The sequence below is a fragment of the Budorcas taxicolor genome, chromosome 1, assembly GCF_023091745.1.
Source record: "Budorcas taxicolor isolate Tak-1 chromosome 1, Takin1.1, whole genome shotgun sequence".
Classification (NCBI taxonomy): Eukaryota; Metazoa; Chordata; class Mammalia; order Artiodactyla; family Bovidae; genus Budorcas; species Budorcas taxicolor.
Genome location: NC_068910.1, coordinates 43,627,989 through 43,646,184, shown reverse-complemented (window position 1 = coordinate 43,646,184; position 18,196 = coordinate 43,627,989). Strand labels below are relative to the sequence as shown.

The 18,196-nt window shown below is 54.0% G+C and overlaps 1 protein-coding gene across 6 annotated transcripts; it reads right to left on the bottom strand.

The window, feature by feature from the left end:
- Positions 1–1,734: 1,734 nt before the first annotated feature.
- Positions 1,735–17,212, bottom strand: BRPF1 (bromodomain and PHD finger containing 1). 6 transcript variants are annotated; one of them, XM_052650144.1, is made up of 15 exons: positions 16,903–17,210; positions 14,823–15,072; positions 14,464–14,699; positions 10,057–11,016; positions 9,089–9,251; positions 8,427–8,558; positions 7,904–8,050; positions 6,818–7,127; positions 6,172–6,492; positions 5,566–5,850; positions 4,930–5,077; positions 3,989–4,125; positions 3,768–3,886; positions 3,268–3,422; positions 1,735–2,532 (listed from the first exon to the last, which is right to left on the bottom strand). In XM_052650144.1, exons 2-15 carry the CDS (start codon positions 15,060–15,062, stop codon positions 2,349–2,351), a joined length of 3,537 nt encoding a protein of 1,178 aa, XP_052506104.1. In that variant the 5' UTR covers positions 15,063–15,072; positions 16,903–17,210; the 3' UTR covers positions 1,735–2,348. The 6 variants fall into 6 exon arrangements, with proteins under 6 accessions (XP_052506104.1, XP_052506089.1, XP_052506097.1 ...); XM_052650129.1 differs by having other exon boundaries at positions 14,464–15,072; XM_052650137.1 differs by having other exon boundaries at positions 7,922–8,050; positions 14,464–15,072; positions 16,903–17,209.
- Positions 17,213–18,196: the final 984 nt, after the last annotated feature.

The following is an 18,196-nucleotide window of genomic DNA, read 5'->3' as shown; positions in this document are numbered from 1 at the left end:
CGCTTTCTCTGGGGGCCGACCTCTCTCTCACCGGAAGGAGGGCTCAGGCCAGGCTAATTGGACCCAGAGGTAACCAATCCGCAGAGAGTTGGGAGGCGCCAATGAGAATCGGGCGTGGAGGGGAGGGGGCGGGCCTTTCTAGGCGCCGCAGCGGTTGGCGCGAGCTGGGCTCGCTGCCCGCTGTTGGCCTTTCCTCTGTGGGATTTGTCTGCACTCGGCACGCCGGCGCGTCCCATCCCCGCGCTCCTCTGCCAAGACGCACAGTGCGCCCTCAAGCCACAGTCCTCACCGCCTGCTTTCCTCAGAGCCCTGCGATGCCTCAGGGCCTGCCTGCCCGCAGAACCAAGCGCTGTCCCCCGGCATCCTTGGGGCCTTTCTCAACGAGCCTCTTCGGGCTGATCCTCACCTTCATCAGTCTGGCTACCCTGAACTCCTCCCTCACCGAGAATCGTGCCCGGATCGCAGCTCCGGGCCAGCCGAGCCCGAGATGTCTCTACAGCGTCTGGATCCCGAGGAATCTGCTTACTCCCTCGCTCTCTGAGTTTCTGCCCTCCAAGGGCTTGTCCCAGAACCTCGACACGGAGCAACCTTAGGCCTCACTGACTTCCTCATCTGAGGCCTGCCTCCTGGGATTCTGCGCAGACTGCCCCATCTGGCGTCACCCCCCACCTGAAAGCCCTACCGAAAGGGGCCTCTGTGAGCCTCCAGAGAGGCCTTAGGACCACCAACTCTGTGGCCCCAGGGCAGCCCGGTTGCCAGGGCCGGCTGCCTAGTCCAGGGAAGATGTGGCAAAACCTCCCTCCTGGAGAAAGACACAAAAACCAGAGACAACAACTGTGTTTCGACGGTTTCTCCCCTTCTAGCATAGTGACTCTTGGTTACTGTATCTCAATGATCAGCCTGCAGATTCCTTAAGGGACAGACTGGCAGCTGATTTGTCTGTCTCTCCCACACAGTATCTAGCAGAGGGCTGTAAACCTGGGGGCATTTCAGCCCACTGCTCAGTAGTCACAAGACCCTGGGGCTGCTTCCTGTGCTTATCTCTTCCGTGGGACACCAGCCCTCAGATGCCTAGCACTGAAGAGGGCATTCCTCCAGTAAATGTTACAGTCTGAAGAGGTGTCAAGGTGGGGAATGAATGAAGTGTCACTCTATATTCCTGCCTAGTCCCTAGCTAAACAGGGGAAGGTCACAGCTATATTGACTCTGAAGAAGTATTTGGACCATCCAACTGGCAAAGGACTTGAAGCATCTGCAGTTCAAGAAGGCATGGGCACTAAACTCTTTCCTTCCAGCAGATTGGCATACTGGTTACAGAACCTGCTTTGCAGACAGGCTTTTATTCAAATTCTAGCTCTGCAACTTCCTAGTTGTGGGAACTTAGGCAAGTTACGTAATTTTTCTAAACCTTGGTGTCTTTATGGAATTAACTATCCTATTAACTTTCCCCATAGTTATTGCAAGGATTATACAAAAGTGTGGATCTTCAGGTGTTTCAGCACAGTCTACCACTCAGTGAAATACATGGGGAATGGGAGCTGTCATAGTATCTTTGTCTTACAAATGCAACAGCCAGCAACCACTTGAGCCCAATTATTTCCCATCCCTGAGGGATAGAGCCTCCCTTTTCATCCTTTTGCCCTGGCAGAAGGCAAGAACCAAGAATTCCAAACAGACCATTTATTTTCTAAGAATCAATATATTTTCTTCCTTTGAAATAAATACAAACCAGTTTGAAAGGTGGGGGAATCTATGGGAAGAAGGGAAGTGGGGACAGGCCCCAGTCTTTTTTTTTTTTAGTACCAAATGACTCTGGCGCGACCCGGAAACGCAGTTACAAATGAGAATAATTTAAATTCTCCGCTAATTACATTATTTACAACAGCAGGGGAGGGGGTCACCTAGTGCCCCTCTTCCGGGCTGGACAGACATCAGTCCCACTGCTAGGCTGGGCAGATGCCCGCTCACCACACCACCTCAGGGGCCTCAGGCCACTAGGCAGTTAGGGATTCTCCCGGCACAAGTAGGCAGAGGTGGTGGGATGGCCTGTTTTACACAGTGTCCTAACCTGGGCCCACCACCCTGCGCTACAATGCCGTGAGGTCTCTGGAGCTTTCTGGCCTGTGGGACCTCCCCTCTCATTGCGCAGAGCCCCCAGGGGCCCTTGGAGTGTTCTGTACAGTCCAGCTGCACTCAGGGCGGGAGGGACCTCCCCCACCCAGCTTCCCCTGAGACTGGCCCCAAGACCAGGAATGAGTCAGTGCAGAGGCCGGTGCCACTCCAGGACAGTGAGCCAAGGGGAGGAGAAAGGCGGCAGGGCACTGAAGGCTGGGCTGCGCTGGGCAGCATCAGTCGCTGTCACTGGTCTCGCTGCTCTGCTCGCCCTGCACCTTGCTGCGGTGCTGCAGGGCCCTGTGGTAGGCTATCTGAACTGACTTGCGGATGTTAGATTTCCGGCCCTCCAGCATCTTCTCCTTGTCAAGGTCCTGGTTCACGCCCAGAGGAACCAGCTTAGTCCTGGGCAGCCACTGCCTGTAGGATGAGACAAGGATCAAGTAAGTCATCTCTTATCTCTTGGGAGGGCAACAAGCACCAGCCTCCCTCACTTGTTGCTTCCTTCAGAAACTCCTAAGTGCCCATTCTGAGCCAGGCTCTGGTGGGAGTTACAGAAACCCAGAGATGCAGTCCCTGCCCTCCAGGAACTGCTCACAGGCTAGTGATGAAAATAGCCCAGTTGACAGTCACACTGGGGGATAACCACAGGACATTTATGAGTGCAAAAAGAAGCCCTGACAGCCTGAAATAGATACCTTGTCCCATGGGCTCCAGGCAGACTTAACTGACATTAGATATCTTTCGCAGACAATTAACAACAACAACAAAGGACTACACTTGTAAGTGTGACAGAACAGGGATGCAGAGACCCAATGATTATGTCTGCTTTATCCCCCACAGCTTGTCACCATGGAGGCAGAGGTGGGAAAACTAAATCTAGAAGCCACCTTCGTCTGGGTGCGGAGCCACCCCTACGTTTTTCACAGTCACTCGTGGTCCTGTTTTCTAGCTACAGCTGTTTGTCAGCTGCTACCCACTCAGTCTCTCAGACTCTTGGTCAACACAACCCTTTTGCTCAGCGATCTAAGTCCCTCCCCCACTGATTTATGATCGCCCAGGCGGCAGTGCTGGAGTTTCCTGGCAGCCTGCCTTCAGGAGCCAGGGCTGCGTCTGTGCCTCTGAGTCACATCGACTGCTCCCCTCCTTCCTTACCAAGTTCTCTTGTTGTCAAAGAAGAGGACGAGGTAGAGATGCTCTCGGGCTTCTTGGGTCATCTGTTCTCCAAGTTTCAGCACCTCCAATGGGGGCACAGGGATGGGAACCCCATGGTGGAACATACCTTCCCGAGGCATCTTTGGATCAATGATCTAAGGGTGTAATAAGACCTTGGTTAGTTCAGTCTCCTCCTTCCCCCAGGCTTACCCTATCCAAGAATTTGGAGACTACCTCTAAAGTGGGGACAGAAAAACATAATCATCTAACTAGGGTTGCAGTGCTGACCCTCAGCTTCTTCCCATGCTGAACTATTTCAGAGCCCAAGAGGTAAAGGGAAGAGAAAGGGACAGATGAAGAAACTAACGAGGGGCCTCTAAGTGACTATCTGCTAAAGACTAGTGTGCTCTGCAGCTCAGCAGAGTAGGAGGTCTGCTGCTTTTGAGTGTATGTCTTGGGGCTGGAAGACAAGGGGTATGACGAGAAAAGCAAAAGCCTACCAGAGCTGGGTATGATGGATACCCTCGGCATTTGGCCCACACCAGGTCCAGAGCGTCCAGAGGGGAATCCTCATCCTCTGATAGCCAGCCAGCTCCCCGGCCCAGACTCTTCCTTACAACTTCACAGGAATGGGAGAGAGGGGACGGATCAGCAGCCAGGGGTCTGGCAAGGCCCTGACACCAGGCCCCCAGCATCCCTGGCTTTGGGTGGGCGTACTTACTGCTGTGGCCCACGCCGCGGCCAGTGCCCACGGAGTAGGCCTCATTCTCAGTGCCTGAGGTATCTTCACTGCTGTCCTCTGGGAATGTGCCCCGAGAGAAGGAGGGCTTGCCCCGGCCTTGTTTTGAAGGCGTTGTACTGTGGACAAAAGGGATGCTCAACTCAAGAGGAGGGCAAGAGTGGGGAATGGCATGGTGGGTGTCTTCTCTTGGCCCCTAAGTGGTCTAAGACTTTTGGAAAGCAGAGGCTAATTGAATAATTTCAGACTCAAGTGCCCTCAGGGATTTGGGGGTGATCTGACTGAAGTGGGCTGGATACAGCAGTAGTGATGAGTGTATGCCCTATCTTAAGGCAACAGTGGCCAGAAAGGCTAGGTCTGATTTTTAAAGGGAATACAGAAACTGGAAATTTTATGTGCCACTTCTGGGTTTGTTTTGTTTTTTTTAAATATCATGTTGGCCAAACAAAATATGTCTGTAGGTCAAATCCAGGTCACCACGAATCAGTTTATGCACTCTGTTCTAAGTGAAAAGTGAAAGTGTTAGTTGCTCAATCATGTCCAATTCTTTGCAACCCCATGGACTGTAGCCTGCCAGGCTTCTCTGTCAGTGGGATTTCCTAGGCAAGAATACTGGAGTGGGTTGCCATTCCCTTATCCAGGGGATCTTTCTGACCCAGGGATCGAACCCGGGCCTCTCACATTGCAGGTGGATTCTTTACCATCTGAGCTACCAGGGAAGCCCTCTGTTCTAAAGCATGAACTTAACCAAGGATGGTCCCCTCTATTTCATTATGGTGACAGTCTCATCTGTTCTATTTATTTTGCAGAGAACCTTTGGTCTGAGCCATCTTAATCTAGGTGGAGATGGCTGCTACCAGACTCCTCACAGGGAAATTTGGAAGGCCATCCTGGAGGCAGGTTTAAACCAAGAGGGCTGGTACCTGGTCCGGTCGGAGGCAGCACTGCTGCTGCTACTGCTGCTGGATTCCGAGTCTGAGCTGCTCCGAGGAAGGCTGCAGTCGTTACGATACACCAAGAAACTCTTCTTTACTGGCTGGTTTCCACCGCTGAAGCCATTGGCTGGTAAGTCTTGGTTGTGGGTGGGGGGCGGGAGGGAAGGAATCAGTCAGTAAGATGCAGATCAGAGATCTACTGGGGGGGACTCAGAGCTTGGCTTTCCATTCTGTGCTGGAAAATTCCTCCAACCTCGGCCAGCAGAGCCAGCTCTGGGCCGTGTCCACCACAGCTGGCCACAGCCCTGCCCCACCCCTTGCACTTCCCTTGGCAGTTACTAGCCTTAGGACACAGTGGCTTAAAGGAGATTCCCCAAGGAGAATGAGAAGAGGAAAGGTGAAGTGATAAAATGGAGGGCACCCTGGATGGGAATCTGGGTGGGTTAGTGGCTCTGGGCTTCAGGTTCCCCATCTATAAAGTGAGGGGGTTGAATGACAGGCTTCCTAAGGGCCCTTCTAGCTCTGATATATTATGGGCAAATGAAGGGCTAGGTGGGAGTTATACTGGGAAGGATGGCAGCTTCGCTCACTCTATTGGAGGGGCTGGGTGATGGTGAGGCTCACCCATTGGGGGGTCTTCTGTGGATTTATCACTGTCGCTGTCTGAACTCGAACTGGGCCGAGGGCTCCTACCCCTCTTGCGCTGACGTAGGGAGCCCATGATGGGGAGCTGGGGGGGCCCCACAGGACTGCCTCCGTGGCTGGGGGTCATCTGGCTCTCCCGGTTTTTGGGGGGCCGGCCCGGCCTCTTGGGCGGTCCAGCTGTCTTCGGGTTCTTTTTGGAGAACAGAACTGAGGTTCTCCTGCCCACCTCAAGTGCGGGGGTTGAGGACATGTTGGGACCCAGGCCTGGAGCAGAGAAAGAGAGAAGGAGAGTCGGTGAGGGGCCTGAAGTGGGAAGGGCTACTGTCTATGGTAGGCCCTGGGGATATAGGACATAACTTCAGCTAGAGTAGGGGAGATCGTTAGGGGGGCAGGGAGTTGGGAACACTGTCTCTCACACAAATAGCCAGAGAGGCAGCTAAGAGGCCCCTGAAAGGGGAAGGAGGGAGAAAGTGCAGCTAGCTGAGTAGGAGGGACCTCTGCCTGGGGGGCTGGCAGGGGCTGAGTGTGTGCTGCAGAGTCCAAGTCTGGCTGGCCTTGGGGTCCATCATGCCATGGGGTTCAGACCTTTGCTTGTCTCCTGGCTGCTGCTCTCCTCGGCGGCACTGTCTGTCTGCCCGTCCTTGTCACAGGCCGCTGGGTGGGGTGTCAGGCTGCCCCGGCTGGAGGGGCCGTGTCGTTCAGGCCCATCCCGTCCAGTCTCTCGCTGGTGGGCAAGCTTCCTCCGCAGCGCCGTCATCTCTTTCTTGATCATCTTGGCGCGCCGAGAGCGGCCCACGCTCTGCTTGCTAGAGTTCACCTCATCCAGCCGTTCAAGCAGCAACTTTAGCTGCTCTTCCACTGGCAGGTGCTTCTGGTTCTCTAGCAGGACCAGCCGCTCTTCCTCTGCTGCAGGGGGGTGGGAACAGGGGATGAGAGGTCAGTCTCAGGGCAGCCCTCTGGGCCCCGTGAACCTGGGCAGGCAACCAGAAAGTCACTCTTCTCCCCTCCGCTTCTCACCGGGAGCGGCTGTAAAACAGTAGCACCAAGATGCAGAAAGGCGGGGATTGCTCTCCATTTACCAAGTCTGGCTTCGAGAGCATTCCTGGGGCTAGCGTGCCACTGCTCAGACTAGCTGCTTCCTGCCTACACTGCCTGCTCCCAGGAGGGGACTTTTGGAAAGCTGTTCATCCCTGGCATTGGCCTCTACGTGTATGTGTGACTTATCACCCACCATCTTCGGTGTGGTGTGGGGCTTCGTCTCCAGTCAGGCTGTGGGGGATATGCATGCCCGTCTCAAAGTCAATGCCCATTTTTTCTGCCTGGCGCCGGGCCTGGCGGAGCACCGCGCCACCCTGCTCACGGAGCCGCACTGCTGCCCGGTAGAAGATGGTATCCTTGGCATTATACTTGAGGCAGTTGCTGACGATGAGGTTGAAGTCCTCCTCAAAATCATCAAAGTTCAGGTAGCGGTAAGCCTCCAAGTTCTGCTTCATGGTGAAAAAGTCCATAGGCTTTTTGATGTGGTCGAGGTAGTCAGGTACCTGGGAGAACACGGGAGGTGTAGCTAAGTGGAGGTATGTTCCTCATTCCCCCTGAACCCCTGTTCCTAACAACCTCCCTTGAAATGCATCCAGCAACCTCCTCCTACTACAGTCAGAGGCAGGCATACAGCACAGGGGAAAAGAAAGCTGGATTTTAGTCTGGACTTTAGTAGTCACAAGCTGGGTGACCTTGGCAAGCCTCTTAGCCTCCCTGGGCCTTCTTTTCCTTGCTTGGAAAACAGCAGTGCAATTACAGCCGAATCCTAGAGCCACATGAGGTTTTAATACCAAAATGGCTAGGGGGAGCCTCTGGAAGTAACACCACCCTGCATTCCTATAGCTCTTTTCACTTATCAGTAAGCCATGTAAGGAGGCTGCTGCCTCAGGTCTCTCATTTTATACCTTTTAGAGAGAAGAGTCTGCCAGTCAGGACCTAGGGCTTCAGAGATGGTTCTTTAGGTGCTGAGCCTTCTAAATTCTCCGCTCTAGGGTTCAGCACCCGGAAAGTGTCTTCCTGCCCTGGGCTTATTCACTTGGCAGACTCAGTCCCTGCCTCTGGGGAAGGAGTGCAGACTGCCTCCCATTCTGGGCCCTTGAGGTACGACAGGGACAAGACAGAGTCCAGGTGATGCCTGTGATTCCGGTTCATCCCGGAGCCCCAGAGCCACCAGCCCCTCTCTTCATGGTCCCCTCCTAGCCCCTGGCCCAGACCTGCGGCAAGGGTCCATCTGGGAGAGGAACAGAAAGAAGGTGGAGTGAGGGGAAGGGATTCTTACTTCGTCCAATTCGGTTACCTCAGACAGAGGGACCGGCTCGCTGAAGATGTTGCCCGTGTCCTTCTCCTGGAGCTGCTCCAAGGTTTTTCGAAGGAGGATGAGAAAGGGGGTCAGCTGCATCTCCATGGCGATCTGCTGGACCTTGATCTGGCACACATAAAAGCCCGTCAGCCAGGCCGAGGCTGGTCCCTGGCGGAGAGGTCTGGGGAGGTAGCTGTAGCTGGCGTGGGAACTCGCCTTCCTTCCTACCCCACACTGGGTGCACTTCACTACCGTGGACTTCCCCTTCCTTGAACATCCAGCACCAGCTACCTGCATCACATCATTTAGGAGTCCATTCATAAAACTCTCCTGTGCCATTCTGCTTCTGAAGAGCCTGAGAGCAAACTGAGCTCCAGGTTACCTTACTCTCACATTAGTTCTGTTGCTTCCCGGCCAGGGGACACACATACTTTTCTGTGTTTTCTGTTCTCCTGGGTCTGTTTTCTCCACTGTAAAAAAGAGCTGGTTGAGGAGCACTCACCGTCTCCCTTTTGAGTTTCTCCCGCTTGCGAATCAGCTCCACCAGCAGCCGTGCTCGCTCCAGGTCATGCCGAAGCCGCTGCCAGGACTTAAGCTGTTCTTTGAGGGCCCAGTTCTTATCCTCGGAATCTCTCTGAAGAGGCAAAAGGGGGATCAGGAGATGATGAGAGAGCCAGAGGCAACAAGAGCCCAGGAAACTTGGGTCAAGGGCAAGAAAACCAAAGCTGGGAGCACACTGATCTCTTGGTAGGCTTACCAGCTAAAGCGGAAGCTCTGCAACCCACTGTGGCTGTTGAGCCCAGTGGAGTTGGTACTCAGTATATGCTTGTTATGAATGAAAGGATGAACACAAGGAATAATGCATTGAGAAGCATGTGTAAGGATTTCATCCTTAGCCTGATTTGAGGTCTAGTTTAAAGGAACAAACAGCCCAAGCCCTCAGGGATTGGAAACTGCAGTCGCAAATCTCTGTTCTCAGGACCTCCCTGGTGGTCCAGTGGTTAAGACTCTGTGCTTCCAATGCAGGGAGCACGGGTTCGATCCCTGGTTGGGGAACTGAGATCCCACATGCTGGATGGTACAGAACAACCAACCAATGATAAATCTCTGCCCTCGTCCCCCTGGCATTAGTTTCCAGAGCCCACAGGGAATCTGACATAGTACCCCGACTTGGTCACAGTTCCTCTGAGATTGCAGGTGGGTCTGTAGGCGACGCAGCAGCGGGACCCCATTCCGCGACTGCCTCTTCAGCGTCCAATAGCTGTGCAGCCTCTGCATGAACTGGCTCTTCCTTTGGATGGTCAGGCGGTTAGTGATTTTACTGAGCCTGGGAAACAGGAGAGCAAACAGAAGAAAAACCTCTTGGGCTTTGATTTTCTCACAGAGAACAGGGGTCTTTGGCCCATGAGGGTCTCTGAGTGGGGCTGAATAGGGAATAAATCTGTTGTCAAGAAGGCCTGTGACACTGGGCTAGGGCAAAGGAGAACACACACAGCTGGCTGTCAAGGGCACCTCAGGAGACAGGAAGCCAAGCTCCCAGTACTAACCCTGTTCACAGGGTGGGTGAGTGAGCCTGGCCCCGAAGACTGCTTATTGTCACTGCAGCCCTGAGTACTAACTGACCCTGGGACACCCAACTCGGGCTGAGCCTGGGAAGGTTTCAAGATGAAGTACTACAACACAGCAGTCAACTACAGGAAATTGTACAGGTAGCAGAAGAGAGAGTAAAAAGTAACTGATGCTCACAGCCCTCATCTGTGGCCATAACACAATTCCTTGAGCATTTCCTTCCCTCTTTTCCATTCTGTTCTCCCTTCAGAGTCAGACTATTTTTTCCACTGTGGCTGGTGGCTACTCCATCGTCTTACTTCCTAACTTACACCACCCCAGCAATATGGAGGGCAGTTTCAAATACACCTGCCAAGTTGGTCAGAGAAGAGCTGAAGTCTCTGGTTCCTAATGTAAAAGTCAGGTGACCTGCTAGAGCTAATCTCTTTAGATACTAAAAACAACCACCACCTCTAGGGAGCTCCTGACAGGAAGAAAGCCCAAGCCTCTCCCTCCACTCAGGGGACTGCCGGTCTCCAACAGGGCTTCTTCCCTGCCCGGCCCGCCCATCTGCTCCCCCGTACCTGTGTGGTGGAATGCAAGGCACAGACACCACAGGGGCCGCTGCCCGTTTCTCTGCCAGGATCTTCCGCGCCTTCTTCATCTTGATCCGGGACTTGGCCTTGGCCTTCTTGACCTTCTCTGAGCTCCAACTCTTACCCTCATCTTCTTCCTCCTCCTCCTCCTCCTCCCCTTCACTGTGGGACAGGGCAGGCAGGCGACGCGCTGAACCTGGGGGTGTGTGGATGTCGCAGTAGGCGGTCTTGCGGACGCTGAAGGAGGTGCCATTGGCACCTGTCTCCCGCACAGGCTCCATCTTCATGTAAAGGCCAGCCTGTTGGGCACACGTCACGTGGAAGGCTGTGTAGCAGTTGGCCTTATGGCACTGGATGCAGGCCCCTGAGCCTCGCTGTTTGCAAATGTAGCAGGTCAGCTTCCAGCGCGCAGGCGGGATGTGCTCAATGCTGTCAATGGGCTCCAGGAAGACCGTGTTGGCAAAGCAGACCTCGGGGATCCAAAGGGCACACACCACATGGGCCCAGCGCCCATCATCTGTCTGCTTGAAGGCACCACCCTTGTTGGGGCACAGGGCGCAGTCCACAGCGCGGGAGGGTGACTGCAGGCAGCGGCGGCACAGCCACTGGCCCTCGGGGATGTAGGGGACACCGTAGCACTCCTGGTGCACGGCCAGGTTGCACATGTCACAGAAAAGGATGACGTTGCTGTTCTGGCACTCGCCGTCATTGCAGATACAGCACACAGCATCCTCGTCTACGAGCGCATTGGGGTCGCCTTTATTGTGGCTCTCAAAGTACGACTCCTTCTCCAGCCGGTCCATTAAGTACTCAAAGATCTCCTGCGGAATGGGACTCACACCCTCCGTCTTCCGCCGCTCATTCATGATATCTAGCCAGATGTAGTCCTCCTCATCCATGTCGTACTCAACCTCCTCATCCAGCTCCTCCGCCGACTTCTCAATATACCTGCAGTGCACACAGGCAGCTCGGCATCAGAAGGTTGGGATTTCCCTCCCTTAAAGAACGTGGGTTACATCTGTGGAGCACTCACCCTGTTCCAGGCCCGTGCCTTGATGTACATGTTGTCTCATTCTAGCCTCACCTTTACTCCAGGCACCATAAGGCCTGTCATCATTCTTGTTGTGCCGAAAAGGAAACCTAATGTTTGGGGCAGTGAATTCACCTGGCTCAGCTCTCTTGTGAGAAAGTGGAAGAGCTGGGATGTGAACCCAGGCATGCCGAGCTCAAAGCTCACGTCCTAGCTGCCACACTGCCTCCTTTGAGATGCAGAGGCTCAGCAAGATCCTGAAGGGAGAAGGATGGGGCGGCTAGGACCCCTGATTGCAGTGGTCTGGGTGATGGCACAAAGAGTCAGGGGCAGGAAGGTCCTCGGTTTTCACTTGCCAATTTACATTTGTTTGAGTACCAGCTGGCTGTATCCTGAATGGAGCTGCTGTAGGTCTTCTCTCAGCTGGTGCAGCAGCAGCTCAGGGCTCCCTCAGAATCTAGGTACTCTTTGCTCTCTGGAAAGCCTTGGGAGGTAACAGTCAGGAGAGCTAATATTTACTGAGCATTTACTATGACCGGGCATTGTGCTAAGTCATCACAGTTATCTTCCCCACAGTCCTTGGGTCAATGTTCTTCTTGCCCTCACTTTATAGAGGAGGAAACCGGAAGCTTTGGGAAGTTAAGTGCCCCACACAGGTGGTTCACACAACCAGGAAGTGGCAGACCTAGGATTCAAACTCCACTCCACAGCACTCACTGGGCCCGCGGGACTGCAGCCAGGGGCGGCTCCAGGCACCTGGGGTACAGAGCAGGCTCCCCACTCCCCTGCCGTGTGCACTCCAGGTGGCCTGACTCTGCTATGTAAAGCTACAGGGAGCAACGACGGCAAAGAACACGGCTTTGGCCTCTAACACACCTGGACACACACCTAACAGTCAGTTAGGTCCTGGCTCTGTTACTGTGGGACATCCAGGACATCCCTGCTCTTTCCTAAACCTCAGTTTTATTGATGAGAGAATGAGGAGAATACCCTTCATTTCTTAAGACGTCAGAATTAAATGCAATTAATTAAAAATGAATGGGCTGAATCAAGTGGTACGTAGCAGGCCCTAGATAAATGTTAGTTCCCAGGCCTCCACTCTGCTCTCCATAAGGAAAATGCGACTCTGCAAGCCACAGCAGGCCAGGCAAGCATAGGCTCCAGAGCTGTGCTCTGGGTGACAGCAGGCAAGTGAGCTAACCTCTCAGGGTCTTGGTTTCCACATCCGTAAAGTGGGGATACTAACTTGAACCTCTTTCACACAGCTGTTGGGAACATTAGATGAGTTAATATAGGTAAAGTGCTCAGAAACGTACCTGGAGCAAGTACTCAATAAATGTTAGCTTGATTATTAGCTTTGGTATAGCTCTGCCCGACCCTGTCTTGCATTATAACTGTTTTTGTGTCTTAACTCCTGCACTACGTGGATAGAGGCAAGGACCATATCTGATTAACCACACAGAAAGAGGCAGTCAGTGTTGTTCACCTGAAGGACATTTTGAGAGTGGAAGGGAGGACAGACTAAAGTGCTGTGTCTGTCAGAAGCACCTTCTTGCTTAGCCCTTCACCTCATCCCCAAGGTGACTGCAACATCTTCATCCTTGAGAAAGGGTGTGGCTCAGGGCTAGTGTGAACCATCTGGCCCATTCCAGGCCTTGGCACCAGCTCTCAACCTCTTCTCTGCCCTGACACGCGTAACATTACGTGATGGTGCACAGCACACGCCCACAGTACTCAGATTACAGGCTGTGGCGCAGATAAGGTAGGCTGCGCGTCATGTGCGATTCCTGATGCGCCAGCTGACACTCCACCCTCCCTCTCCCCCTTGAGAAAGTTTATCAGATGGGAGCAAGAGCCAGTGGTGTTGTTAGACAGATGACCTCGAATCTTGTCACATTTACATAAAAAGTAAATCATTTCCAAAACAGGCAGTTCTGCTAAGAGTAGTAACAAATTACATGCAACACACCTCCCAACTGATTGTAGGGGACCAGCTGAGAGCTGCTGCCTGGAGAACAGATCTGATCCACAGGAGGAAAGAGTGACTCTGAGTGGAAGGATGAAGAAAATGAGCAGGAGCTAAGCTGTGCTGCCTAAGGGAGCAGAGAGTGCTGAAGAATCATGAGGGGAGAGGGCAGCCCCGGAGAGGGGTCTGTGTGTTGGGAGGTGGGCATGGCAGTGAGCACTAACAGATAAGAGACAGTGAAAAGCCAGAAGGACATGGAGCTGGGCTGGACAGATGGAAGGATGGAAGAGAGGAGGAAAAGACAGGCTGGCATGTGGACAGGGGTGAAAGGAAAGAAAATCACTTGAGTTCCCCAAAATCTGCTTGTAAAGAACTGAGATTTAGTACCTACATTTGGTAAAAACTACCTTTCACATTAAAACCTTTCTAAGAAGTCTTTGTCAGAGATCAGGCCTTCTGATTAGCTGATACCAAAGACAGCTGCTTAACTGCCTCACCCAAGTGCCCTCTTTGACTTGGATGCCAAGACTCTCAGAAAGAAGTCTCACACTTGGTGTTTGTTCCATCCTTTAGCTAGGGTTTCTGAATGTAGTTTCACCACCATACTTCCCCCACTCCATTTTTTTACCTCACGTTGAAAGAAATTTAGCCTTTTGACTGTGATTTTTATTAGGAGCCACTGTGACAAATTTTTGGAAGGAAGTGGGATACCAAGAAACAGTTAAATGAAATAAAAGGGTTCTTAGAGGAGTGTGAAACATAGGTGATGAAAACACTGCTTCTGCATGCTAAAGGATAGGTGATAATAACTGGACAAGTAATGGGGAAATTACTTATACAGATTTACAAACAGCTTTTAGGACTCTATGAAGTCAGTGTCCCTAGTCTTCCACATTGAGGCTAGCAGAGGAAAATTATATCTGCACTCAGATGGCGTCACTGGAACACCAAAAGCCAAAGAGATGCCTTTCCCAAGGTCACAGTGATGGAGTAGAAAGGGTCAAGAACAACAGATGGGACCCTTTGATACTGTAGCCACTCTGGAGTCAGAGGAATATGGGTTTGAATCCCAGTTCAGCTATCTACTGGCACGTGACTACTCATAAGTCTGGTCCTTCTTCTGGACTGTGGTTTCCTCACCCGTGAACAAAACCTACCTGAGCGAGTTGTGAGAATAAGACAAGAGAATGGCTATAAAGCGCCCAGGGCAGGGTCCAGCTTGTGGCAGTGTACAGGAACGGCCATCACCGCTAGCTGGGGCATGTCTGCCTTGGCAGGGCCAGTGTGTTGCTGCTATGCTTTACCTCTGCCATTTCCTATCTGTTGCTTGTCACCTGTCTTTGGCTCCTAAGCCCTGCTTGACCAGTTTTCCAGAGTTGGGAGGCGGAGGTGGCCTTACCGGTAATAGGAAGTTGGCCGGGGCGGGGCATCAGGGGTATCCTGCTCCAACTCCCGGTAGACCACCTCTGGCAGCTTGGGAGTGGTGCTCGCAGAAGCATTGTGGTGGTGGTGATGGTTGGAGTCCTTGCGTTTCTCCTTGTTCTTATGCTTGCCTGACTTGGGAGTAGCGGCCGGTGTCTCAGTGTTCTCCTTATTGCTGCCATTCTCAGGCGCCTCCTCGGGGGCCTCCTCATCCTCAGACACCACATCCAGGTTGTCAAAGATGCTGATGCGGTGCACGCGGCCGTGCAAGTCCACTTCCACCATGCGCTGGGCCTGTGCGTAACTCATCACCTCACGGCTGGGTGACTGGGATACCTCTGAGGGGCTGGGCGACTGCTTGTTGGCTGGGCGTGACTGGCGCCCCTTCTTCTTGTGCTTTCGGAGTGGAGTCTGCTGTGGGGGCGGTGGGTTGTCATGGTCATAGTGGTACAGATGGTACTCAATACCACTGTAACTCTTGTAGACCTTGCGGCAGGTCTCCACAGGGCACTCATAGGGTGGCTTAGTTGCCCGCAAGTTGTGGCAGAAAGTCTTCACGTCAAAGTCCACCCCCATGCTGTCACATCTAGAATGTACAGATCAGTTAGCGTAGGCCCGGGCCACCCACTCCGCTCTCTCCAGCCCTCCCTTTCCCCAAGGGTCCTGGCCAGCCAGCCTCTACAGCAGATGCAAATGCCATCTCGTCCACACCATGGCCATGGTCTTGGCATTATTACCTCTTGTCTGATCATCCTGCCCTATGTCTCGGTTCTAGCTTTTTCTCACATAAATGTATCCATAATGGTCTTTCTACCAAGTAGCATTAATCATATCAGTGTTTTGATTAGAAGCCTCCTGATGCCCCCCACTGATTTCAGGATAATATCCACATTCCTTATGATGACAGTCAGGGTGTTCCTTTCATTCTGTGGCCTTAGTCTTCCTTTCTAGATCCTTCTTTTCACCAGTTATAGCTGTATTTCTGTCGAAACAGGGCAACTTGCCATTCTCTGAATGTTACCAGCTCTCATTCCCCCAAAATGATCTCTATTTAGAATGCCTTCCACCCTCCCTGATTAGTGAGCTCCTACTCATTCTTCAAAACATGGCTCAAATAGAGAGCTGTGTTTCCACAGCATTTCATCCTCACCTCCACCACGGCACTCACCACACTGAAAGTTCTCTCTCTCCTTCCACTAGACTGGGAGCTGTACAGTGCAGACACCAGAGCCTACCTACTTCCATAGCCCCAGAACCTGGCATGCAATATTGTTTTGGCAAATGAATAAATAATTTGTTGAATGAATAGCTAAATGAAGGGATCACCAGATTAAGGACTGAGATGGATGAAGGCTAGTGTCAGCCCATGCAGAAGTTTGAATCGGTGGCCAAAATGATTTGGTCCTGGACTCCAGCAGAAATAAATGGATGACAGAAAGAATTGGTGACTTTCTGAGGCCTCTGGGGTAAGCCTATGCCCTAGCTCTGGGGATGCCACCAGGCCTTAAGAGTACAAACAGGAGCATGGCAGTCCAGTGCACTCAGCTCCACGCTGGTCCTTAGAGCCCTCCCTTCCTTCTCGCCAGTGTTCCTGGGTGAGTGGAGACAGCAGATGGCACCAGCCCCCAGGAAGCCCAGCTTGGTCAGAGACTGCCCCAATTTCTCCAGGCCTAGCTGAATTCAACAATTTAACCATGGGCTGGGCACCATTCCAAACAAAGCCACCCTGAGCTCCCTAACAAGAGTTCTTCTCCTGTGACTTAACCCAGCCAGTGAACAGTTCCAGCCACTCTGTCCAAGGCCCTGATTGCCATTTCATTAAAACTACTTAAACTGCCCTTACTTCCTACCTGTGGCTATCTTTGAACAAACCAATCAGAAGCACAAACAAACTCTACTGTTTCAATGAGTCCCTGGTGAAGGCTGCAACTCTGCTGCCCTAGCTCCCTAAGCAGCACAGAGCCCCCGGCAAACGTTCCGCTGGGACTCAGCAGCAGATGCACAGAGAAGAGACACGGAAACTTAGACCCGAAAGTCCGTGGGGAGGGCCCCAGGCCCTGGGGTATGACGACCGCATCTGCCCAAGGCTCTCAGGGGACTGGAGGAAGTAGGGGGCGGAGGCCAGAGGGATCAGGCCAGGCCCAGGCGGTGCCCGCAGCCCTCTCCCGGATGCGGCGACGTTTCCCCTTGATCAAAGTGTACAAGTTGAACTAGGCTCTCCTCCTGCCAATGATCCAGGCAGCCCCGAAGGGATACACTGTTGCCCAGGGATGCGGGCTGGGGGCGAATGCACTGTCAGTTCTTCTAGCTAGAGTGGCCCGACCCTCGGGCCGGGCAGTTTCAGTGCGTGCCCCACGAAACCAGCCTACCCCTTCCCGGCTTGCCACTCCCGCCCTGGTCCCTGGCTCGTACTCACCGGCCACCTCGAGTCCGGGCTCATCGCCGGGGACGCCCGCCGGGGCTCCGACCCCACTTAAGGAGGCCGGCGGGGAAAGACGGGGCGGGGAGGGAGAGCCCCAATTCCGGAGACTGCAGACCACGCCACCCCGACCCCCTGCCGCCCCACGCTCTGGCCCGGCTCCCTGGGATTCCCGCGCTGACCCCTGCCGCTCCCAGTCCCGCCGGCGCCCGAGCGTCTCAATTCCGGCGGCCGCCGCCCCTTTCGAAGGCCCCTAGGTTGCCGGGTCTCGGGACCCGGCGCCGCCGGAACAATGGAGGCTCCCGGAGGCAGCGCGGGGACGGCGGCGGCGGAGACGGTGGCGGCAAAGGCAGTGGCAGCGGCGGCGGCAGCAGCAGCGGCGACGGCGTCTGCGCAGGGTAAACTCGGCGCCGCGGCGCTGCCGAGCTGCACTTTCGCCACAGATCCCCGCCCGCCCGCTGAGGTTCGAGAGGCCATTCTCTGGGATTCGGAAGGGCCCCTGGACACCTTACAGGGCTTTTCTAGCGCCTCCATCTTAGAGTTGAGTTTCTAGAGACAGAAGTTGCGATACTCGGGATCCGGAGTGGTCGGGCCGTTTGTAGCGAATCTGCCGGCACGGACGGTGAGCGCGGGACTGGGCGTAAGGAGCCCGCCCTTCTCCCTTCCCCCTCTGTCTCTCCCCCCGCCTCCCTCCCTCCCTCCTGCTGGCGCCGCGGCTGCGGTAGGGACCTGGCTTTGGTCTCCGAGGACGGCGGCGAGGCGGGGCCGGAGCCTCGGGGCGGGGCTGGGGGCAGGGCCAGGAGCAAGAGGGACGCGGACTGCAGCCTAAGGGGCACCGGGAGTTATGGGTAGGGGCGGGGCGGGGCTGGAAGAGAATAAACCAATCTACGGGGCGGGGTTTGCGGGGAGTGGGCGGGGCCATCTGTAAAGCAGGCCCCAGTAAGGAGAATAGGGACTGAACCGGGGGTGAGGGGTGGGACTAAACAGAAGAGGGGGCCTCAGAAAAGAAAGGGCGGGGCTTTGGATAGGCCTGAAACTTGGATCTGGGCTGGGGAGAGGATAGAGCTGGGAAAAGCCAGGCGAGGCTGAAGGGAAAGGGCGGGGCTTGGAAAAGGTAAAAGGGCAGGGCTGGAGGAAAGATGTGGATCTGAAAGTAGCCGCCTGATTGGGGGCGGTGCAAAATGCTGGTTGGGTGTAAAATTGTGTAAGTAAAATAAGATTCAGATGCTGGACGGAACCTTGTAGGTAGGCGGGGAAAGGCTTCATGATGTCAAAACAGCAACTTTTAATG